The sequence below is a fragment of the Orbicella franksi genome, chromosome 4, assembly GCF_964199315.1.
Source record: "Orbicella franksi chromosome 4, jaOrbFran1.1, whole genome shotgun sequence".
Lineage (NCBI taxonomy): Eukaryota > Metazoa > Cnidaria > Anthozoa > Scleractinia > Merulinidae > Orbicella > Orbicella franksi.
Genome location: NC_138148.1, coordinates 10,333,285 through 10,359,235, shown reverse-complemented (window position 1 = coordinate 10,359,235; position 25,951 = coordinate 10,333,285). Strand labels below are relative to the sequence as shown.

General features: G+C 39.0%; 1 protein-coding gene across 1 annotated transcript; it reads right to left on the bottom strand.

Moving 5' to 3' along the window:
• Positions 1–53: 53 nt before the first annotated feature.
• Positions 54–25,658, bottom strand: LOC145484592 (serine/threonine-protein phosphatase 2A 56 kDa regulatory subunit gamma isoform-like). The gene is made up of 17 exons (XM_081463189.1): positions 25,227–25,658; positions 25,021–25,086; positions 24,727–24,889; positions 21,404–21,603; positions 20,525–20,635; positions 19,465–19,557; positions 18,908–19,038; positions 16,173–16,232; positions 15,949–16,057; positions 6,767–6,820; positions 6,435–6,485; positions 6,239–6,358; positions 5,096–5,223; positions 4,274–4,375; positions 3,353–3,425; positions 2,977–3,105; positions 54–2,449 (listed from the first exon to the last, which is right to left on the bottom strand). Exons 1-17 carry the CDS (start codon positions 25,251–25,253, stop codon positions 2,312–2,314), a joined length of 1,755 nt encoding a protein of 584 aa, XP_081319315.1. The 5' UTR covers positions 25,254–25,658; the 3' UTR covers positions 54–2,311.
• Positions 25,659–25,951: the final 293 nt, after the last annotated feature.

The window sequence follows — 25,951 nt, the reverse complement described above, 5'->3', positions numbered from 1 at the left end:
ACACCAGAAAAATACACTTCAAAATACATACCTTGATGTTTATTTTTGAATAAATATACATTTCACAGAAGAACATGTGTTTCATCGTTGTATTCCCCCAAAAATATAACGCGGATGCGACCTGTTACCTTGACAATGTACTCTGTATAGTAACATTACACAGATGGGGATAAAATTAGGCCTTCTCTAAAATAACACTACCTTCGATTTCCATGTCCAATGAAAGGACGACGGTTCCCAAAGCTGCCAAGATCACACCATTTTAGGCCACCAAATTTAGTGCGACACACACTCCGGGGAAGGGGAACTCCCGTGTAAAAAGCTCGAGGATGTTCGTCAAAACCCTCTAAAGGAGACCTACCTGAGCGTGGCTGAAACTTTATTCAGCCCCCAAAAATGGACCTGACAGCGTTTCTTTATTTCTTTGAATGTAATCCTTTAAGATAACCGGATGGCCAAAAATAGTGATGTTTCGTTCAGAGCACCCTCAGTGAGGCCACAATCTGTAATTAACACCCCTATAAAGCAGGACGACGAGCATCCTCGACCTTTTCAAAACGGAGCCCCCCTCCCCCCCCCCCCCGTACCCGTGAGATACACATGTCTACAGGTTACTACAATGTCCGTCTTCTGTCAGTCATTGGGAACCAAGGTGAACCAAGGTAGATAAAACACGCCCTTTACCCTTATCAACAGAGAGATTGCATAATAAATCCACACCCACAAACCACTCGGGTCCAACCCTGGAATAAAAATAGACGAAGGACTAAGAAAATAAAAGACTTCTGTTTCAGACATTTTGTTGTACTTCGTAGCAGTTACGTAGTCTTACTTACAATTCCCCTACCATACTGAAGCTAAGTTAGTTCCCGACTTCTAAAATCATTTAGCTGACTCAAGTCGAACCTCCACTAACGGCCACCTCTCTACAGCGGCCTCTTATTTTTGTCCTGGCGGACGGTCCATACATTCAACCTTATTTTTTAACATTTACAACTGTCACCTCTCCACAACGGCCTCTAAAGCGCGTTCCAACTACCAAAATAACAACTCGACAACGGCCAGTTTATCAGCGACTGATGAAAAACAATTTTTTTTATGGCAAAAGATCACGAAACTTGATCCCTACGTACCGTTATACTACACCCCCAACCTCCCAATAACGGCCTCCTCCCTACAACGATCACCTTTCTCTGTCCCCAAGGTGGCCGTTGTGAAGAGGTTCAACTGTATTAACTCAGAACTGGCCAGCACCACTTCATATTGAGGGAGCTGAATCGGTGCCACTTCTGAGACAATTCCAAAGTGATTTTCAATAAGTTAACCCCAAGTAATAAACTACCTTGATCAGAATAGTTTCTTTAGAAACTCGACAATTCCCCTCACCGTCCCTGGAATTCACCACAGAGCATCTTGCAATTATTTACAAGCTTATTGTCCAAGACAATCTTTCACATATCACTCATTCTTATATTACCTTCCTTTGCGCGGGGTTCTCTATATTGTAAAAGAACCCAAAGCAACTTTTTTAAAAATATTCACAGAGGAACAGGTTGACAGTTGATTAAAACTTCTGTTTGATGTGTGCATATACCATGCAGAATGGTTTAAAACATCCATGTTCTAAATAATAAACTTAAAAACCCATGACATAGTACAAAATGAAAGTCAATCATTTGCCATAAAGTTCTAGTAATAACTAAAATAACTACTAATAACTAAATTCATCATCAGAAATTGATTTGGGCTTCCATCTTTGTAAAGGGGGGGGCACTTTTCACAAAATTATATGAGTGAAAGGAAAGACACTTCTTAAAGAGAGAGGGGGCTTACCAGAGCTTTAACAGTGATCCACTTAGCAGCCAATGTCTTGAAGAATTAATTTTCTGGCCATTTTTAGTAAGTTGATTAAAAACTGTCGTAAAAATCCCTTCAAAGCAAATGATTAAGGGAAAAATGAGTAATATTCTTATTCCATCCTCACAATATTAAAAGGTTTCTTCTTTATATCCACGGTTTCTTCTTGATCACATTACTTGGTACATCGACATATGGCGATGACACACTGGAGTGATGATTGTGTTGTTTCTGATTGAATTAAGGGTTTAAAAAATTTCTCGCCCAAACTAAATTAGTTTGCCTCATCTCTATGAATAGTTGCCTTACATGCTATTAGATGTAAGTTATGCCTTAAAATAAGTAAGAACACAGGGTTCAAAATAAGTCTAATAATAAAGATATCAGAGAAAACCTGTAATTGAATTTAAAAAGTTCAAATCTGCCAAATTTAGGCAACACGTAGATATGCACTTTACGTTTCGGGTGCTGAAGTAAGGTACTCCTCTGGACTATTATAATCTGACAGTGCATTTACAGTCCTTGAGTCGTGTGGAAGTTCAGATTTCCGCCGCACAAACTTCCTATTCTCTGGCTTCTTTGCAGCAAATTCCTGTCGAGAGAGATAACAATGCCAGGAAAACATTTCAGTTAGAAAAAAGCCTGTAATTAAGTTTAGTGGTCGATTGAGCTGATGTTTATCTCAGTCCGGTTTCTGTGACATGACAAACAAGAAGTGTTGCTACCCCTCCTGAATGAGATGCTAGCTAGTCTTCTCAAGGTTATCCCCCAGCCCCTCGGCATTCAAGCCACCAGTACCCATTTTTATAGGCACTGTAAGAGTAAACAACGTCTCCACAAGCACAACACAGTAATCCCTGTCAAGGTTCGAACCAAAACAACTTGATCTGGAGTCCAGGGCACAAACTATCTGGCAATCACGCCTCCCCACAGAAAACATTAGTCAAGAAGAATTTACTTCAGTGCCAAAGAATGCAGTAAGAAAATTTAGTCATAATTGAAGCAAAAACCATGTAACAATGGCAAGCTGAGAAAAAGGTAGCAACACAATTCTTGTTTGGTTTAATTGCAGCCGGCATGTAGTTGAACAGCAAAACACCCAGCTTATTAGCAAATTACCGTTTTTGATACTTCTTGAATATAAACTGCACCTTCCTCTACACCTTCCATTTCATTACCCAACTCCATACACAAGCTTGACACTTTATCTCCATCCTCGGCATCAGTTAAACGAGCAATCTTCACATACTGAAACAAATTAAGAGATGACAATAATCATCTGAGTTTTTATCACCTACACAAGAGGGCCAGACATGATTAACAAAAGCTTAATTAACTTGCATAGCTAAATAAGGTACACCACATCCTGCACAAGGCAGATTACAATTTGATGGTTTTGTATGTAAAGAACATGAAAACAGGTAGCAACATACTCCCTACATCATAGTTGATTATTAATGTTGTCCTTTATAGTTTGGCAATCAACTGTACTTACATTAGGGTTCTTACGAGCTAGTTCATCTATTTTTAACCAAGCTTCTTCCCTCTCTTTAAGCTTCTCTTTTTCCCTAAGAATAACAGCAACAATAATTCTAGTTCTCAAAATGAAACTCTAAGCTCACAAATCCCCATCTCTATCCACAAATCGAACAAGGCACAATGTCACTGAGATACAGTTTAGCCCAATCCCAGAAAAAAATCAACTTAACTAAAATTCCCTTACCCCAGTTGATAAGCAAGGGTGGCAAAGGGTTTATGCACGAAACATGCCAAGAGGGAAAATTTGTGTCTGACATGTGAAAAGCCACTAAAATACATTGATTTCTGAATTCATAAGAAAAAACATTGTTAACAGTAGCTAAAAGTATGTAACTCATGAATTTTGTTAAAATTTGCCAGGAAAATGGGATCACACATGCACATCACCCCCTTGCTTCCCTCTTAAACTTTATTAATTTTCACAGTGCTCTTTTAGTAGTCCCAACTAATCATAAAGAAGATCATTGAGCAACACCAAAAACACCTGGGCAAGAAAAAATGGCACGGATGACAACAGCAGAAAGAGCCCACGTATAAGAAGGGCTACTTTTACTGCTAATTTCTTGCACCTAGAGAATGCTTGGGGTATTTAACTGCTTTTAAAACACTCTCAAACATGCATCAGAAAACTCAATTAACAGTGCAAAGCTTTAGGAGTACATTTTTGTGGCCAAGGTTTTCACATATCTTGTCATCAATTACACTTTGAAGATACCCTAAATTCACATTTCTCTTAATAAGCATAGTTAGTCCTGAGTTCAGTGCACTAGCTGTTCAGCCACTGCATGCCCCAATCAGGTACACCTCATCATTAACTACCTGCTCACAAAAAAACCCCTTAAGCTTCTAGTCAAATTATTTTTAACTAGAGCAATACCTCTGTTTTTCTTGTTTATATTTTTGTGAGCATTCATCGAAGAGCTTTTGATTCATCTCCATAAAGAGCTTCAAGGCATTGTATATCAGACCATGAATCGTCCTAAGAAAGAACAAAATAAACATTTCAGCTTTCTAAACAGTTTCCCCAGCCTGCATTCAACAACCACCATGAATCTGTAAGCAGAGATTAACAATTGGGCAAGAAACCAAAAAAATGTACCAAACACAGGGCTAAAAAAAACTTGAATTTCAGCTCTCTGTTTGGACAAGCAGCTCTCAAATTTTGCTTGCCCTGAGCAAGTCCAAGTTTGCCTTTTTCTTATTTGGTTGGCAGACAACTTGCCTGGGCCGTTGCTCATTGGACACGTGAGAATAAAAGTTCCTTGCCTGGCAAGATAATCTATTGGTCCTGGACGAACACAGAGCACTTTTTTTGAGCCCAACAAACAATTAATAGTCATCGATTCTTCATATGGAGGAGTAAAGAAAACCCTCTCGCAAGAATCTTAGACCTAAAGGTAAGTAATTAGTTTTTCTGATATTTTGAAAGCCTTTCATTTAGCCCAAAATCAAACTTACATTGAAAAAGTTTGAGAAAGCAGTGTTTATATTTTGTGAAAATGTTCTAAACCATCACAGGCTTAATTTTGCAATCAAATATAATTACTTCTACTCATTTTATTCTCCTGCTACTTTGTCGATCAGCTCAGCATACATATACATTCCTACCTGGATACAATAGAGAACAACACCTATAACAAGCATGTAAGTTCAAAATCAACAAGCACCTTCACTAATTAAAAGAAAACTTGTTTCTTACTTGTTCCAGTGGTTTTTTGAATGTCTATACAAGGAAGGAAACATGATGGGCACTATGATACCAGCATTGTCACTCATCAAGCTCATCACATACTCGTTATTCCAATAATACAAAGCGCGCTCAGCAACCTGTCAAATTTATGAGAAATGAATTATTGTTGAAGCATCATAAAATAGAGTCCTCTACTGCTGAGCTTATCCCGGCCTCCACAACATGAAACTACATGTACTAAGAGTGTTGCTAGTCAACATGGATGGGATACTTATACTTGTATATCACAAGATGTTTTTTGTCAGGGTTCTCTAACATCACACTGGTGTCAATTTATACTTGAACGTGTGTCAGAGAGGCAGCATTAGAATAAAGTGCTTAGGCTAAGAACACAATGCAATGACCCAGCACTTGAACCCAGAATGCATTACTCCAGAAAATATGCATGCCCTCTCTAAGCAAGGTTTTTTGGTTTCCCCACCCCAATCCACCCCTCTGGAAATTCCAGATTGGTTTTGTACAACACAATAATACAATAATTTCATTTATATAGTGAGTATATAAAAATCTCTGTATCACTTTACAGTCATGAGAGTAAAACTAAATATAATAATTTAAACTAAATTAAGTATAGACTTTAAGATAGACATAATAGACCTTTCCCACATTCCAGCAAACAATGGCACTGAGTCGAGGTCAGGGTGGACAAAAATACAGCAACGGTATGAAAATGTCCACCCCAACCTCGTTCTGGTGCTATTGTTCGTACGCACTGAAGCGGAATGCGGGAAAGGTCTATTATCTAAAAGCAACTCTGATTCATACATGTATTTCGCCTTAAAATCTTTGGCTTCTAAGACACAACCCCCCCACACCTCCCAACCCCACCCCTAGGAATTTCCAGTGACCTTCCATGAGGTGGGGAAGGGTATTTTCTGGGATAACACATTTTGTAATGCAGACAGACCACTGTGCTACCCATTGCAGTACCATAGCAATGGTGGTACTGTACAAGCACAAATTAACTAACATACATCTCAAAATGTAGGTGTAACTTACAGTACAATCCAAACTGTATCAGTTATATGTATTCATGAAATAACAGGGAGCTACTGATGAACAAGAATTCAAATGGTTAATAAATCTACTCACCTGAAAGTGTGGGCTGGATATACATTTTGCCAGTTGTCGGAAAAGTGGTTCTAAGATTTTTGAGAATTCTGATGGCTCAATGACATCAAGAATTTCTTCAAGCTCATTAAGAAACATCACCTGTGAATACATTAATTAAATTTAGTTTTTGTTAGACTCTCAGATGTAAATTCAAATATAAATTGTACAAACCCACCTCTTTAGGGCTGTGTACCTTTGGCCAGAACTTCATCAGTGACAGAATGACCTTGAGAACAAAAAAGTTGACCAGTAAGATATGAAAAATGTCAGAGACTGAAACTATGTAATCCTGACAACTCAAGTAATACATTTGCTTGTACAGTGGAACCCTGTCAAACCTGGTCACCAATGGGGCACAAACATCTGGCCTTACTGACAGGGTGGCCGAATTAAAGGAGTTCTTTAAATAATAAAATGACTGACTGAGCTTTCGTTTGGGCCAGAATGAAGTGGCCGTAATAAACGAGGTCGCCTTAACACGGGTTTCCTTTCTATCATGATTCTTACCGGTTCTGTAAGACCAGGGTCCTTTTCCAAGAACTGTACAATGCAGTAGGCCAACTGGGTAGATATGAAAAATCATATAATTTGCATGAATTTAACTCACCCAATTCCACTATTGGCAAGGGTGATTAACAATAATTTTTGCTTTACAATGTGCCATCAAGCAGACAGGTGATTTGAGAGTAAATTTACACAAGGATACTGCCCTCTTTGGTCCATAACCACGATTCAAAATTACATAATAAGTCTTTTGATTGGTTCTTACTTATGATCTATTGGAGGACAGATGTACAGATGATACCATTTATATTTTTGGGTTTCTTTATTATAAAACACTGATACATGTATGTAGATTTCATGTTGCTGTGCTCTGTTTAGAAACTGATCACAGAAGAAGTCAAAGCATGATAAAGACATTCGGTGCCACACTCACCCAATGGCTGGACTGTGCCACTGTTTTTTTTTTAACACATTTTTACATCATCTATGGTCTATTACTATTAAACAGACACATGGCAACATGGAATCTATTTGTTAAAAGGATTAAAACAGGTTGCATTCATCCTCAATCTGTCAAGCCTCCAAGAAATAACCTGCAAACAAAAACTCTCTTGGTGCTGACTTTTATTCTGTGACACTGTCTCTCGAGTGCAGTTTTTCTTCTGCGAGACATTTGATCAAGCAGCTAATCTCCTTTATGATCTGAAATCTCTCCGTCTATTGTTAAGGCGATTGATTGATTGAAGGTTTTCAGGAGTTGTGCCTCTCTAAAACAACTACATAATCAGGGGTCGGATGGAATGATGTCACATAAACACGGCCTGGCTGCCAACTACAATTCAAATTGATGGCCTCTGAAGTCGCTTCTTTTGAGAGTAATTTCTTCAGGATAGCAGGCACTTCAGAGGCTGAAACTTTGGTGAGTGAAAAAGCTGAATGTTTACTTGCTATAGGTAAAGACGTCAGCTTTTTGGAGTGACCTTCTCCTTTAATGAAACCCCTGCATAACTATTTCCAAACATGCACCAATTTTGAAGTAATGGAAAAGCCACCTTTTAAAGTGCCACTAACCCCCAAATTTTTTTTTTCATTTAATAAAATCTACCAGTTTTCCTGATTACTTCAGTGAAAAAATTGTCTTGATTGATAAAATCCCTGTGTCTCTACAGGCGTTTAAACATGTAATTTCCATGTTCACGACCGCGCAAAGTGGGATCTGGGTCGGGCTACTAGTGACGTCACTTCGGGAACCGGGCTAAAACACTCAAGAGACTTTTGACTGAGCTTTGTTCCGAACTGAAATTTTGTGTTCATTTTGTGTAAGGCGCGTTGCCTATTTACCGAGTGGAGACTAGGTCCGAGTGATGATATGTTGTAAACGAAAAAAACGTGAGCTGGACGTTCGGGTCGAAAAGCAGATGAATATTGTTATAAATTTTGTTGCGTTTATGGAATAAATCGTTCATTTTCATGGTCCTTCGAGCCGGATATTGGATTTGGAGAAACAGTTTCGACGATTGGTCGAGCAAAAGGAGAGTTGGATCCGTTTATTACTGCGAAGAAGTTGGTTTTTGCATATCGGCGATTTGGCGCCAAACAAACCACATGTGTATTGCATCAGCACTTTGAACGAGAGGAACTTCTGTGAATGTGCAGACCTGTAATTGTTGCGATTATATGAGGTTAGTAAAATTTGTGGTCTTTCAAAATGTCGAAAGATTTAGAAGCTATCAAGAAAAAGAGAAAATTCCTGAGAAAATCTGTCACAGACACGTTGAAATTAATCGACGAAGCCCTGTCACAACAAGATAATTATGCACGAGTTCAAGTGTTGAAAGATAATGTCGCAAGTAAGTGGAGTGACTTGCAGGAAGTGCAAGCCACGATGTGCACAATGTTAGAGGATGAAGAGATCGAGGCGGAATGTGAGAGCCATAATGAATACGAAGCGCGTGTAATTGAAAGCATGGCCAAAATGACAAGTTATTTGGCAAGTAAACAAGTTCCCGAAGCACAATTGTTAGGAAGCAATCCACCCGTATCCCAGTCGTCCTCTCAAGTACAAGTTAAGCTACCCAAGATTAATCTACCAACCTTTGACGGAAATGTTTTGAGCTGGCAACCCTATTATCAGTCGATAAAAGTTTCAGTGGTTGACAATCCGTCGTTGGCAGATGTCCAAAAATTAGAGTACTTGATGAGATCGCTAAAGGGTTCGGCTGCTGAAGCGGTGAAAGGTTTTGCAGTGGTACAAGCGAATTACAAGCCAGTTTTGGAAATCTTGAAGGAAAGATTCGGGCATGCAAGGTTAATACTTGATGCACATGTAAGATCCTTGATCCATTTGCCACGTTTGAGCTCTGATGATGCAACCTCCATGCGTAAATTCTACGATGAAGTGATAGGTCACGTTCGCTCTGTTGAGTCCTTTGGTGAAAAGTTTAATTCTGAAACTTTGGCTCCAGTTCTTGTGCCTCTAATAGTTGACAAGCTGCCAAAAAAAGTTGTGGAAAAATGGGAATTGGAGCTTAATGAGGAGAAAGCTAAACAGGACTGTGTGGAAGTGAAAATACTGTTTACTTTCTTGGAGCAATTGATAAGAGCTAAAGAGTCTTCACAGCCTCCTCTTGATTCCAAAGCTCCGGCAAAGGAAAATCTTGGAAATCGTGAAAACCGTTTCAAGTTTAACCGGTCACAAAAATTATCCACCTCTGCATTATGTGCGGCAACGCAAGAGGGCAAGTGTGTCATTTGCTACAAAAACCATGGTTTGAAGTCATGTGTCACTTTTCTGTCATTACCTGTGAAAGAAAGATTCAGAAAAGCAATGTCTAAAGGCCTGTGTTTCCGATGCCTTGAACCTGGTCATAGAGCCGAAGTGTGCCAGAAACCTCCATGCAAGCATTGCCAAGGTAGACATCACAGTCTCCTGCATCAGGATTCAGCTCGTCCTCCCTTGGAAGAAGTCAAGGTGGAATCAGCCCCGGAATTACTACCCTCGTCGTCAGGTCCTGCTTTGCCGTCCTCAGTTGTGGCAAATTCTGTTGCAGTGAGCTCAGGTGGAAAAGTGATCCTGCAGACCATACCAGCTATTTTGTGTGGATCAAATGGGTGTTCAAAAGTTGTGAGATGTTTCTTTGATCCTGTTTCTCAAACGTCGTTTGTTCGGCAGAGTGTAATTGATGAGCTTGGTCTTGATGGGAAGAGTGTCAAAATTGCTGTTTCTGGATTTGGTGGAAAGGCCACCAAGAGCACTTTGCGGAAGAGAACTGCGTTTACTGTGGCACCTATTGACAAATCTGGACAGCCTCAATGTATTGAGGCACTTACTACACCAGTAATATGCCGGCCAGCTGAAGCTGTGGATATTCATCCAACAAGATGGTGTCACCTTCGAAACATAGCATTTCCTGAAGAATTCCCTAGAGAGGAACAAGAGATTGATGTGCTTATTGGCTTGGATTTCTATTATTCCTTTGTGACAAGAGACATTGTGAGAGGGGGTTCCCGTGAGCCAGTTGCAGTTCGCACAACTTTGGGTTGGGTCTTCTGTGGGCCAACAGGTGGTCATGGCCAAGAATGCACTGTGTCTATGAATGTTCAAATTAGTGTTGAAGAACAATTGAATGAAACACTTCAAAAGTTCTGGGATTTGGAGTCCATTGGTGTCAGACTTGCTGAAAGTTCAATTTCTACTACTCATGCAGAAGATGTGGTCTTGAAGAAGTTTAAAGAGACACTAACATACAATGATGGTCGCTATGAAGTATCATTACCATGGAAGGAAGATTGCATTTCATTGAAAGATAATTACCGGCAAGCGGAAAGTAGGTTGTACAATCTAGAAAAGAAGCTGCTCCATGAGCCAGTGAAAGCTGCATCGTACAGAGAAGCGATTAACAAGTATGTTGAGAACGGTGTTGCTGAAGAAGTACCTTGTGATGAAATTACACCAACAGATGGGCGTCCGGTGTTCTATCTCCCTCATCATGCGATCATCAGGGAAGACAAGCAGACAACCAAGACAAGAGTTGTGTTTGATGCATCAGCGAAAGATAGCAATGGTGTCTCTCTGAACAGCTGCTTAGAGCCAGGCCCAGCATTACAGCCAGATTTGGTCGGAATTCTTCTGCGTTTTCGAAAGAATTATGTTGGTATCATGGGTGACATAGAGAAGATGTTCTTGCAGATTCGGTTAAAAGAAGAAGACAGAGATTCACACCGGTATCTGTGGAGAGATTTGGACCCCAAGGCCACGCCTAAGATTTACAGAATGACCAGGGTCACATTTGGAGTTGTTTCCAGTCCGTTTCTTGCCATTGGCACTATTCAAGAGCATGTGAAAAGTTGTAAAGAAACATTCCCTGTTGCATCAAATAAAATCTTGAGGAACACTTATGTTGATGACTTTGCTTCAGGGAGAGACAATGTGCAGGAAACACTGAAATTACAGCGAAGTGCTACTGAGCTTATGCAGAAAGCTGCCTTTAATTTGACAAAATGGTCAAGCAATTCATCTGAGCTTATGGAGGCCATACCAGAGAGGGACAGAGCAGCAGTTAGTCTTGTCAGCCTGGAAAGTGATCTAGCAGAAGCACATCCAATCACAAAAGCATTAGGATTAAAGTGGAATACACTTACTGACAACCTTGTCTTTACAATTGATGTGGACATTGTTAAGTCGAGATCAAAGACAGTGTACACTAAAAGAAAGGTGGCGTCTTTAGCAGCAAAGATATTTGATCCGATTGGTCTAATCGCACCCTTTTCAGTGAGGTCAAAATTAATTCTTCAAAGCTTGTGGACCAAGGGTGTTGGATGGGATGAGGAAATTCCCATGGAAGTCTCATCGAAATGGAATCAGTGGGTTCAAGAGATTTCTGAACTTGGACACCTTCAAATTTCTAGATGTTACACTGATTTGCCATTAGGTCAGAACCCCAAAGTAGAGCTACACGCATTTGGTGATGCGTCAGAAGTTGCTTATGCCTCTGCAGTTTATCTGAGAGTTGTTTGTGAAGATGGAAGGGTATCTACCAGTCTTGTGATGTCCAAGACCCGAGTGGCTCCTGTAAGGAAGATTACCCTACCGCGCTTAGAGTTGATGGCTGCTGTAATTACTGCTAGACTTTGCACCTATGTCAAAGGTGCAATAGATTGTCCCATTAGCCGCATTGTTTGTTGGACAGACAATTCTTCAACGTTACACTGGATTAGAGGAGCAGCCTCACAGTGGAAACCATTTGTTGCTAATCGTGTTATTGAAATTCAGTTGTTGCTGGATCCCAGTGTTTGGAGGTATTGTCCAGGACCGCAGAACCCAGCTGATCTACCTACCCGAGGTTTATCTGCAAGTCAGTTACGAGATAGTCATTTGTGGTGGAAAGGACCCTCTTGGTTGCAAGAGTCCGAAAAAGATTGGCCCGAGGATTTAAGGTCAAAACCCTCCAGTGAAATTGTTAACCCAGAGAGGAAGAGTAAAGCTAGTGTCAGTTGTGTTGTGCAACCCAAAGAGCCGTTTATTGACTTCACAAGATTCAGCAAGTATAGTCGCTTGCTAAGAACTGTTGCTTGGATCAGAAGATTCGTTAGCAACTCAAGAGTGAAAGAAGAGGAAAGAATTGACAGCCCTTTAACTGGTTTAGAGATACAAAATGCAGAAGAATGGTTGATATCTCATGTACAAGAAGCAGGTTTTCCTGAAGAAATTGCGTCATGTAAACAGCATGGTCCAGTGAAGGACAGCAACCTTGCCAATTTAAACCCGTTTATGTGTCCGACTAGTCATTTTCTTCGTGTTGGAGGAAGAATTCACAAGTCACTGTTGCCAGAAGAGGAGAAACATCCTATTATCCTGCCTTCTAACCATCCTGTTGTTAAGTTGTTAATTGATGATATTCACAGCCGTGAACTACATGCTGGAGTTGAACACACTTTGTCACTTTTGCGACAGAGATTTTGGGTGATCAAGGGACGATCGACCGTCCGTCAGACACTAAGGAACTGTCTAATTTGTCGCCATTACCAAACAAAACCCTTTGGTCAGCAGATGGCACCACTTCCTGAAGACAGAATTAAGCCTGCACCACCGTTCACTAACGTGGGTCTAGACTTTGCTGGTCCTTTGTATTTGAAAGACAGTGGTGAAAAAGTCTATATCTGTTTATTTACATGTGCAGTTACCCGTGCAATACACTTGGAGTTGGTATGTGATATGACAACTGAGCGATTTCTCCTTGCTCTTAGACGGATGATTGCAAGAAGAGGAATGTGCAGCATTATTTGGTCAGATAATGCAAAAACTTTTAAGGCTGCTAACAAGGAGCTACAGCGATGTTGGAGAGTATTGGAATCAGACCAGACCCAAAGTGCTTTGTCTGAAAAGAAGATTCAGTGGAAGTTCATTGTGGAAAAAGCCCCATGGTGGGGTGGCTTTTATGAACGTCTTGTAAAGAGTGTCAAGACGCCACTGAAGAAACTATTTGCCAAAGCAATGTTGGATGCCGAGCAGTTAACTACTATTTTAGCTGAAATTGAAGCACAGCTGAACAGTCGTCCTCTTACTTACCTTGGTGCAGACCCTGATGACTACAGTGTGATTACCCCTGCACAGATTTTGATTGGCAGGAATCTTCAAGCGTGTCCGACTAAAGACACTCATGTTTCAGAACAGACCTCGAGAGCCCTCACCAAACGTTTTCAGTATCACCAGAAGCTTGTAAATGGATTTTGGAAGCGTTGGCATGCAGAGTACCTAAAATCCCTGACACCTCTCAAGAAATGGTACAAGATTGGTCGTGAAATCTGCAAAGGTGACTTGGTCCTAGTAAGTGAGGATCGCGTAGCTCGGGGTCAGTGGTCACGTGCACGAGTGGAAGACACCCACACAGGCCGTGACGGTCTTGTCCGGTCCGTTACCCTGCGGACCTCATCTGGAAGTCTTACCCGTCGTCCAGTACAGCGGTTACACCTGTTTGAAAGCTCTGATGCTGACTTAGCTGCTGAACTTAATTGAACTTTATGAGACCTTGTTGAACATTTTAGTTGAACTCTATTGAACTTGGTTGACAAGTTACATGTAGTGATGCACTCCCTGCATCGGGCGGGAGGATGTTCCGAACTGAAATTTTGTGTTCATTTTGTGTAAGGCGCGTTGCCTATTTACCGAGTGGAGACTAGGTCCGAGTGATGATATGTTGTAAACGAAAAAAACATGAGCTGGACGTTCGCGTCGAAAAGCAGATGAATATTGTTATAAATTTTGTTGCGTTTATGGAATAAATCGTTCATTTTCAAGCTTCAAGGGCAGTCAAAACATTTTCGGGTTATTTGTCATTCATATTTTATCAAAACTGGACAAGAACTTTAAGTGAAAGAACTGTATCATCTAGCATTACAATTCAGAGTCTAGCTACGATTTGGACGGCTGCGAAGTACATATTTTTTCCATTTCGAAGTGCTGGTCACCAGTCGAGGTCGTCGCGTCGTATAATTATATTTAGGCCAGGATTGACAATTTGCCGATCCATTTGCGTTATAAAGGTACAAACAATGGCTGAAGAGTTAGCTTACAGTTCTTAAAGAGTTATAAAGATGTCAATGAACACGAAGAGTTGGTAATTTGACTTTACGGAACGTGCAACTTTCGGAGTGACAAAACACTTTTACATTCAAATATTAATTTTCCCCGAAATACAAGTTAAAATGCGATGCAGTCACACTGCACTCCTGCCTACTTCTCCAGATCAATGATTGAAAATAGTTTTAACATAAGAGATAGGCAGAGATGTTGGCAAACAATACTCGAAGGTGAGGTAACTTTTCACTTTGTTATTGTCGACTGACCGTAGTATATGCATATCCAATTACTGTGTACAAACACTAGCTATGCAAATTTGCATATTCCGTACTAGTGAAATCATGGAAAATCCTTCAACAAGATCTTGAAAAGAGGTTCAGTATACTTTCAGTTAAATGAATGCATTTCTACTTCACTGTTATTTTGAATGAAATGTCCATTTTACGCACGCTAATAACCTGGGAGTCCTCAACTTATTAGTTTGCGTTTCAGTTGACTGACAAGCGCATTCTTCTTTCAGCACAACAATCTCCGTCGGTAGTGATCAGGTCGAATCTTAATCGTTTGTTTCCCTTTCCTCATATATTTATAAATGCCTGATCCATTCTAAGTTTGTAATTTAGATGCATTTTGTTCCTCAAAGACGAAACTCAAAGAGCAAAACAAGTTTGTATTCGGAATGGTCATTGAGAAACACAGCCAGATTACATGATAGGCAACCTCCGGCGTGCATGTGTTTTTATCAAAATCCACAAATACATAGCTAGTTCACCAGTTCGAAGCGTCAACAATCTTCTTCGCGTCGTTGTAGAATGTAGGTTTAGTTTACTATTCCTTTAGACAAGTCTATTTCAAAACGCGATGCGCTTAATTTACCGTGTAATTTTGTCACCTGCATATAGTTTCGTCTGGGACTCGCGTTGGAGGATTGTTTGTGCTCGAAATAGTCAGATGGCTTCCACCTTATCCCAAATTCATGTCTTATGCAGTACCTTGACAATTTCAAGCTTTCCACTAGAGATAGAGAAGAATATACAGGCCATGAAAATCTCTAGGTTTTTACAGTAGTGGCAAACCCGAGATCAGAGAAATCTTCAATGGCTCCCCAGCGTTAGCTTCACAGAGATCAGCCCACTTCTTTGGTCTTTTTCTTGTTTCTGGTAGAGTTTCGTCGACATAGAGGTATTGAATGAAGAGGAATACTCTATTCTATGCATCCTGTATTGCTACAGCCTCCAACAACATATCTTCCTTGCATTCTGCAACAATTTTGACACACACTATCGCACGTGCGCATACATTCTTCTCAGAAACAAAATATTGTTATTCCCGAAGTGACGTCAAAAGCGAACTCGTACCATTCTCCCCTATTCCTCGGTCGTGAACATGGAAAAGGGCAAATTTACAAACTTTAAAAATTCATAGAAAATTAACAAAAATAGCTACAACGATAATTTTTTCGCAGTGGTGATCAGGAGAAAAAGGAAATTTCTATTAGCGAAAAAAAATTGGGGGGGTTAGTGGCACTTTAATGTTTTCATTGTTATTCATAATTTTAAGAAGTCCAGTTAAGAGTTAAGCAACTAAAAAGAGAAAAGAGGCTGACCTGTGGATGGTACATGCTCAGTGCTTTGACCTTGTGTAACGGCATGAGCACTTTCATCAAGAAGTGCTTGTGTTCTTCTTTGAGTGGAAGTGCAAAGCCATTGATAATGCTGTGTATCCAAAATATAACAAGTCATTGTCATGTGAAGCATGCAGTGCCCATACCCTCAAAATGTTTTCATGACTGTACATGACTGTATAAACAAAATCAGTAACATCTCCTACCTTCCTAAAATTTCCAGTAGCTCTGCAATCCCATTATGATGCTCAGTTTCATATATAAATCTACAAGATAAAATACTTCTTAAATGAAAAAAAAACCAGTTCCATGTTGCTATTGAGTCACAAAACATGGGTGTATGATTGGGGGAATACGAGATGCTGTAAGGACATAAGCTGAAAGCAAGAAGTGTTGTCGTGGTTTCCTCAAGTTATCACAACATGATAGAACCAAGAGGAGGCATTAGAAAACACTGCAAGGAAAACTAACTAACTAACTAACTAACAGCCCCTTTTGTTGCACATGGCACATACATGTAGGGCTGATTATATGAAAAATAAAAAAAATCTCTACTTATGACATCATAACATCAGCAGCTTGCACTGACCCTACATTTCTATTAAGGTATCAGTGTACCCCAAAATTGACAATTTTGCCAAATTTTAGTTATTGATATTCCTAAGTACATCTCATTGAGTTCTTTTAATTACAAAAAGTTCTGCGAAAAAAGGTTTCTCCTAGACAAAGTTATAAAGAAAAAACGATTTTATGAATAAATTATCTCTAATTGGATGCTTTCAACAAGTTGTCATGATCAATTAAACTGCCACTAATAGTCACGTGATAGAAGCACAGCACGTTTTCCTTTGCATCACGCGATTAGTCTGTCACGCGTAATCGATTTGTTTGTAGTGGAAGATGTCTTCAAAAAAGAAACGCAAAAGATCATGTCCTTTTTCAAGTACAAAGAAGGCACCGAAACGGAAAACCTCAGAGGTACATGTATTTCATAAGGAATTGGCTGAAGCACTCGCCGCTAGTGAGAAAGGCTCATACTTTGAGCAAGATAAATTGCTAGACTTTGACGGTCTTGACGAAGTACAAAACGAAGCGGTTCCCGTTTTCAGTGCCAGCTGTTTGAAAGCCGTTTGAAAGCGTAACGAGGGTCTGCAAGAGACGGAATGTGCTGTAAATAATAAAGAAGCCAAAGTGGTGTATTATTACACTTCAAAACCTTCTGATTGTTTTAAAATATTCACAGCAAAACAATTCGACTGCTAAACATTCCATTTACATCTGTCCTATATTCCAATATGCGCTGTCATGTTTTCTAAACAGTCTTGCGTCGCAGCCACTCCTTTTGAGCACAGTTCACCTTCGAGGCTCCCAGTTTTCACAATATATATCCCAGCATTTTACAGCACCACATCATTATAGAAGATTCACCGTGGTTCTTCATTTGTCCTCATTTGTGGAAGATTCAAAAAAACACCGAGCCTTGCCACCTTTACGGAGTGAAAAACTGTTACAATATTCTTTTTGGTGCTTTGCAGATACATGGCTGATTGTCCACCCAAGGTAACTCAAGCACTTCGCTGAAATTCTGAATAGCCAACTAATATATACAGTACAGCTACTAATAGTAGGTGTAAAAGGCGGTCTTACCCTGATACTCTCATTTCCAAAAGCATGGTTTCTTTTGCGGATTCACTGTTCAAATTCCCATTGCTTCCTCCATCGCACTTTTTAGATCCCTTAGTTTTGGCCTTCAGCATCGTAAAGTTATTGCATCCAGTGCTTCCAAAACTGCGAGTGTAGTGGCAGCACAGAGAGCTTTGTTGGTATTTCCCGCCAGAAACAGCATTTGAGACCGCTTTGCGGGACAATACGTAAATGCGAGTTCTATTGTCTAAGTAAGAAGAGCCCTCACTTTATCGATCAACAGGTAATTACTTTTCACAAATTTTGAGATCTTATCTCCCTACACCGGAAAAACGCCCTAAAGTACATTTTGCTTTATTTCTCAAAACTAAAATTTCAACGAATGCGGCACACGTTTACAGTTCGTTTACAGTGAGTTTTCATCCTTTTTCGCTGAAATTCGGCAAGAATGTTGCCCGATAATGTGGCAAAAAAAACTGGGTCAGGGAATTTTTAATTTTTGCCTCCTTTGAAAGTAATGAGTATTTAAGCAAAGGTAATGCGTGTTTTATAAAAACTTAAAGTTTAACAGCGTATTAAAAACAAACCACACAAGTAATCAAAATCCCCCGCCATGGTTTTTTAGATCAAGGTGTGAAGAAGACGTAGCGATGTCGCTCGCTTTTTCCCGTTAAATTCTAACCGGAAACGAACTCTATTTGTGAAACTACATACTTTTGGAAAACGATCATTATTTTAGGAAAGGCTTCTATTTCTTGCCTTATATCAAGTAATAATCAGAATCTGCATTTACTAAGCTTTCAGAAAATATGTACTTTATTGGGGGTTTTATGAAACGTGTGACCAAGAAGCAGCGACAACGCGAGGTTGTCATTTGGGGTACACTGATACCTTAAGCAATTTAGATTATGAGCTGGAGATTTCTATCATGCATAGAAATCAAGAGTGGATAATCTAATTGTTTTAGTATAAATCTACTGGTCATGGAGAACTTTACCTGAATCCCTTCATAGACACTTCGAAAACAACAAGAAGCAGCCGTCATTTTGTTAACAAGGGCACACTGCCACGCTACTCACTATCTATCACAGAATAGATAGTGAGTAGCGTAGCCAATCAGAGAACGGCATTCGTGATAGAATGCTAGTGGATTTATACTAAAGAGTTGTAGAAGTGCAGTTCTTAGCAGATGCAATCTTGCAGGGCATTAATACTGGCAAGCAATGCATGGGCCAGCTGTCTCGATAAACATCAAACGTTCTAATATTCACAAAACTACCACTTACAAAAGACTCACCTGTAAAATATATTATTTATATGTTTCCTGATATATGCTCTAAGTCCAAGGAACTTGCCATAGATTCTGTGCAGGACTGTCTTGAGGAAATCTCGTTCTCTCGGATCCTCACTATCAAAGAGGTCAAGAAGCTGAAAATAAAGAGAGAAGCAAACAGTTAACAGTTTACAGGAATAAACCAACTTAAAACAAAAAGTGAAGGAAATGTGAGTTTTTGTTACTGTGAGTTTCTTTCTTGAGACAATATATACAAGTACAGTTGAACTTCAACTATTGATTTTTGGTCAGACTTCTGTCTGTATTTCTCAGTTATGCTTTTATTATACATGTATATTTCGAAAAACAATTATCTGGAATCAAGACTATTTTAATGAATCCTACTGAGGCTGCCAAAAATTCTGCATAATCAGTCGAGGTTTCACCACACACCAACTTCGTCTCTATGAGCTCATTATGCATCTCCCTTTCATTCCCTTATAAACAGATATATAAATATATATATTCCACACTACAGATTATCATTTTTCTGCCAGATAATACAATTTACTTTTTTCTACCTGCATAACAAATTTTTGATCTATAAACTTCTTGGCCAATGCTGGCTGAAAGTCTTGTGACTCCAAGAACCTCAGGAATAATTCATAGACAATCTAAAAGAATAACATAACCAGCATAAATAATGGCACTAGACACCTGGGGCCTGTTTCTCGAAGGTCTAAAAACGTTTTTACACCCAGAAAGCCACAGCAAAATCTTAAGCATTATGATTACAAAGCTGATTTATTCACATATTCGTAATATCAAAAGAGGTTCTCCTCATACATTACACCTCTATTTTTAGATACAGATTAAACAAAAATGGCTTTGCAGGCCCGAAAAGTTCCCAGGACATTTGAGAAACGGGCCTCAGAAGAAAACCTAATGGGCAGCTCTGCTGTGCTATACAATAATTATTATGATTCTTTTAATTGTATGTTTGCTAAAAGCATGGATTGTGTATGGTTTCTTCGTGGTTGGTAGCTAATGACTATAAGACATCAATTAAATCTTGAAAATCTGTTCCTGAAGTTCTTCTATCTTTATATCCTTTATTTATTTATTTTTCAAATCAATTTCAGAGCTGTTCTGACATTTCGGAAATATTTGTGAAATTTAAGATAGTGAATCCAAGATGGCAGACATATGAAACTATAATAATTATCATGACTGACATGTGATTATCACTATTAAGTACACAGGTTTGGATGCTTTACAAGCCATATAAGTTCAATTACTAGTCTGTGTTCAAATAATTTTTGGAGATACAACAGTGTCAATTGTGACAACAGTGACAGCAGTGTCAATTAGTCACATGTTAAGAAGTTGCAAAAATTTCAGGGGTCGAAAAGAGTGTCGTCCAGTTGTTCAAGACAACTAGATTTTCCTCCTAGGCAAGTAACTCAGTTGCCTGATGGGCAAGGGTCCAGCCAAGTTGTCTAGTAACTAAATAAAAGAAAAGTAAACTTAGGCTTGCCCAGGGCAAGCAAAATTTGAAAGAGAGCTGCTTCTCCAAAGGGCAAGCTGGAATTTAAGTTTTGTTTTCCAAGCCCTGTATTTACACTGTATTTCAAACTCAACCTGTAGATGAGGCCAAGCAGCTTCTAAATTAGGCTCATCTTCTTCTGGATCAAATTCTGCACCATTAGGATTAGATGGCGGTGGTAGAGTCCTGAATGTGTTGACAGCAAACTATCAAGCAAAAAGAAATGATTACCAAATTATTCTCTTCCATTAAGGGCATTCCACTAAAATAAAACCTGCACTGAGATTTTTGTCAAACTTTGCCTATTAATTATTTATATTATAGGACCTTAAATTTTGAAAAAAATGGGGGGTCCCCATGTTCATTTAGGTGCAACAGCACCTTGTTTATACTCAATAAATCCTTATAACAACACCAGATTATACTCTGAGAATTGGTCCATATTTATTTTACATAGAGAAATCTAGTACTCAATTCAAAACAACAGAAAAAAATGGTAGATCACCTTACTCGTTTTTGAGAAAATGACAGTTTACCTCTATGGTGAGGCCCAGCCATAAAGAAAAAGCCACAAATTTTTTTAATGTGCAGGCACTAATCATGCATCAAATTATGCACAATAGGGATGCGAATTGCACAATGCAATACTGGGGGAAGGACTTTAATGGGGCTCAGCCGTGCAGCATTTTGAGTTACTTTGGCCCCCCACAAAATTAAATTAAATTGAAGGAAACCTGAAAATAGCAGTTTACTAACATAGAAAATCACCAAAGAGATAATATTAAAGATTAGATGCTAAAAGAACAAGGATGGTTAAAAGGATTAAAACGGATTACAAAGTTATAAAGTTATCAACTCAACTCAAACTTGAAAAATTCAGGCTAAACTTTTCAAGATGCACAGAACATGACATAGCTTCTTTAATAAATGGTGACACATTACACAAGAATGCATAACAAATAACTCATATTTACCATGCGAGTTACTTCTGGATAAATTGGCTCTGTGATAACACCTTTGTTGTGTGTAATGAAGTCAACGATCTCATTGAGTGCTGCTCGCTTAACTTCTTTGTACTTAAGGTCACTGAGAGGATCCATGGCAAAATCGAACAAAATGCAGCACTGCTCAATCTTTTGAATAAAAAGCTGTTCCCTTTCGTTTGGTGGTGCATCTGAAAACAAGTATAAAATGAACAAAACCTGAATACTGTAAACCCTCGGATTAGCATCCCCCCTAAAATAAGCATTCCTTAGAAAAGGCACCCTTCTACTGGCCAAAATTTACAATAAGTGCCTCCCCTCAAATAAGCACCCCCTCCCCCCCCCCTGATTTATGAAAGAGTGCTTAGACAACAAAGGATGCACAGTTTTGGTCGTGTTCAATCACAAGCAAGTGATTATCGACTCATTTAAGCACTGTGCATTGACTGTTGCAATGGATGGTAGTGAAGATCTCCTCATTCATTGCCTAAAGCCCAACCAGCCTTGTGCACCAGGCCTTGACTGGCTAAAGGAGTCATATTACATAGTTCTTCAAGAGAGACAGGATCATTCTGAGATTTTTGAGGAACTCACACATACATATATTACAAAAAACTGATCATATCTGAACACAATTTAGGAAAAATTAAACACGCGCCTCCTCCCCTCAATTAAGCACCTCCCGCGAATGACCGAGTCTTCTCCCAAATTTGAAATAAGTGCCCTGGGTACTAATTCAAGGATTTACAGTAAATAGAAGAAAGCAATCCTAGCATCAGCTGGTTTGTTCAACAGGCCAGACTTATAACATCATCGCCTGATTAACACTATCCACTTGACTCTGAAGATCAGTTCTGCTCATTTCAGAACTACTCTCACCCGAACGATCACACAAGAAAAACTCCTGATACTCCTGGGTTCAAACCATTTACTATTTAAGGTAACTGTTATAGCAAAACTGTTAGGTTTAGTGGAATGAAAGAGTTTTACAGGGTGCAATCTGTGTGAACATGAAACTTGATCCCAAACCTGCAATCTGTTATTGTGAGTTAACCACTGTTGAGTCACTGGTATTTACATGTAGGCTAAAGTGAGCTCTATTGCAGTGCCACTTCACCATTTCACGTTTTAAGAACACCCTAGCAGGTGTTAGGACACCCAGTAGAACAACTCACTCGATCTTCAAGTGTCTCAAGCATTGTTGCCACAGTAAGGTCAAGGTACCCACAGAGAGCAACAATAACTTCATTCCGTTTCTTTACTTGGGTTATACTTCTCATAGATGTAGGAATTCATAGACCTCTCCAGGATATAAAATTCTCAGGACCAGTAGAACTTACTAGAAATTTTGAACTGTAAATGGTTGAAAATATGCTTTGCAAGCAACTGAATTATTAAGAATGTATTAAGTGTTGTGGGAGAGGTTTCAAAAGCAATTTTATTCTTCTTTATTTTTTCCTAAGATGTACACAAAATTCCAAAAGTTTTCTAGGAGAAGGGGCAAAAAAGGAATATTTATTTTCAAGGAACACTCAGGTATCCTAGAAGATAATTCTAAAATTCCAGGTATTTTCCAGGAATTCCAAGAATAATTTTTTTGTATATTATTTATTCCAAGAATAATGCAAACCACATTGAAAATAAGAAATGATTATTAAAAAAAAACAAACAAAATTATTTTAAACCTTGCACAGGAGCACTTTTTGGGAAGCTGTCTAATATTGACAGGTTGTCAGCGGTATTGTGACGCAACTGATAAAAATCTGTCTGTGTTTACAGGCTGTTCATTTAGGAACCATCAAACAAATATTATTGTGAAACAAAACACATTTCTACTGCTTATCTCAAAATAGTAGGATATTAACAACAGAAAATACAAATGGAGAACTCATGAATACCCTTCACCAGCAGGAAATTAGCATTTCGCTCTCAACTGCACAATGGATCAAAAAAGGACATTGAGTTCTCAAAAGAACTTTCATGTAAAGCGTAATTCAGTTAGTATATTGTCATCATTATTGCATCAAGGAAAATATACCGAGTTTAATGGCCATTTTTTAACAGAAATTTGCCATTAATAAGCTCAGCTTTCAACTGGACAACTATCATTTTGGGCATGTCTTGGAAACTTTTACCCAGAAAGGGACAAACCAGTGCAAAGCCATAAGCACATTGTACAAATCACCTGCACCCTACTAATGACTACTTTTTACAGGGGAAAACAGTACAAAGATAATTAGAAACTTAGCCTTTGGTTTATCTCTAGCTTCCTAAGAGAATAATCTTTGTCAGCAAAGAATAATCTACAAAAAAATATATACCACAGGTGTGGAGATTTCCAAAACAAAAAGGTAATGTGGTATTAATTATTTGAATTTTTTCCATCAGTTGCTAAACTATTCTATATCTGATATTCTCTTTCTCAAGAAAAAAAAATCTGACCAGCTCAATTGACACCCTTTTAGGCACAAATCGCTTTCCCTATTGTTTACTCTTACAATGTGTACTCTTAGGTAAATATGACCTCCAGTGATGCGCCAATGAAAAACATCTTGGCATCGCTTTCCGAAATCACAAATGCAACGATTTTAAACGCCTTTTCATGGCCAAAAAATACACGTTACCAATCGAAAAATTTGTCTCATAACACTAACCCTATTGCAACTTATTTTTAATTGAAGAATTATATATTTGAAGTCGATCCGAAGTGTTGTTTACAGTAGTATCCACCTGAGAATTTTTCTGTTATCTGTAAAAAGATTTCCAACCATAACACACGCGGTTACGTTTTTTGACAGACTGAAAAACAAAAATGGCTCTTTGTGGCTCGCAGGCCGGGGACTGCTACAGTGTCAGCACTGAACATTTCTAAACGAATTTATCAGATTAGTAAGTTCCTTAGTTTAGTTATAAAATATTCACCTAAATATCGTTACCGTATTTCGGGCATTATTTCAACAATCTTCCGTTAATTCAGAGCAATGTCTCTAGATGTTGCTGCAAAATGGTAGCAATTACAAAACGAAAACACTAACCAGCGTTACAAAATGGATAAAATTGTAAACAAAACTGACCCGAGGCGAAAGCAGAGGGTACATTTTTCCTAACATAGCAAAGACCCCAGTGCGACAAGCATTAATAGAGCAATTTGCGCGAAAGCCGCCTGAATACAACAATGAAAAGGGCAAACGATTACCATTTCGAATAAAAAACAATTTTCGCTTCAAATATAGCACGTTCTGAATACCCCTGGGTATTTAAAACGTGCAAAAGAATAGGAAAATGTTTTCTCGAATAGCGCGGCGTAATCTTACCTTTCAAAGGAGGCAATTTCACTATCTCTCGATTGTCGCTCACATTGAAAGACGACGAACTTTGCCGCTTCTCCTTCCTCATAATTGACGGTCCATTTGCATATTGCCTGAGCTTCACTGCTTGACTCGGAGGATGAGAAACAGGCTGAGACTTTGGCTTTGCCTGCACAAGGAAAATCACACAGAAAAATCAATCAGTCAACACCCATCCCAATAAACAATATCGTGATCTTGGTGTGATTCACTCAGGCTACGAAAGGATTTCTCGGCTCAAACACGAAATTTCCACCTTACCTCGTCACTGACAGCATCTCCATTTTCTTTATTCGCTTGTTTAGCATTTCCCCCACTTTTGGAAGCCTGGTATTTGACAAGAGAAACAAAAAGAGAGCGTGTACGGTCGAACAACCGATCTGTCACAATTGCCAAGTTGTGCTCACAACCGTGTTCAAGGCACTTGCGGCAAAAATGAACAAAACACACGACGCCTGATACATTACCTTCTCTTTCTTCCCTTTATTTGGCATTCTCGTGATCCATTTAGCTAGTGTCAACGGAAAACAGAGACGACATGCCCATTTTTTGCAGCTACGAACGTCGACAGGCTGTGAACATCGATATTATGCAGTTCTCTTCAGAGCAACTGAAAACTGTTTGTTGATTGGTCGATATTTCTATGGCATTCAACTTATCACGTGGTCTTTCCTTTGATGAAAGCGCGGGAATAGTTGCGTTCGTCGAAGAGAAATTTCTGACTTCTGCCGCCATTTCACGCACCCATTTTCTCCACCGTGTATTAAATAAGTTTGATTTTTCCTCTACCAGCTGCGACTCAGGCTTTTTTATTGCAGTTTTGATAATTTCATTTATTTATTTTTATTTTTGTGTTCATTTCATTCCCAGCACCTTCGTGGTTGTGGCATTTGCTTAGTTAGACTAGAAACCTGTTCCGTGACTCTTTGACCATGCTGCTATTTTTAATGTATGCGCTAAGCACATGACGAAATAAAATCGCGTAAATTCGCATGGGTCAAACACCTAAATTGATTACAAATCCTTATATCTCAAGAGGTTGTATAAAAGTAGTATCTATAAATAGAAAACAAACTGCGGTCACAAACGTGACAAAACAACGCATGTTGTAAAAACCTTGATTTAAGGTTACAGTATACCTTCAGATCGGCAATTTTCTTCAAATTTGGATTTTTGGTTCAAACTAATGGTC

Excerpts from the sequence above, each read along its gene's own strand:
- LOC145484592 (XM_081463189.1), bottom strand. The coding sequence starts at position 25,253 with ATGCCAAATAAAGGGAAGAAAGAGAAG. Across the intron at positions 20,636-21,403 it reads ATCCAGAAGTAACTCGCATG|TTTGCTGTCAACACATTCAG; the intron begins GTAAATATGAGT and ends TTTGCTTGATAG. Across the intron at positions 19,039-19,464 it reads ATCAAAAATTTGTTATGCAG|CTTCTTGACCTCTTTGATAG; the intron begins GTAGAAAAAAGT and ends CTTTATTTTCAG.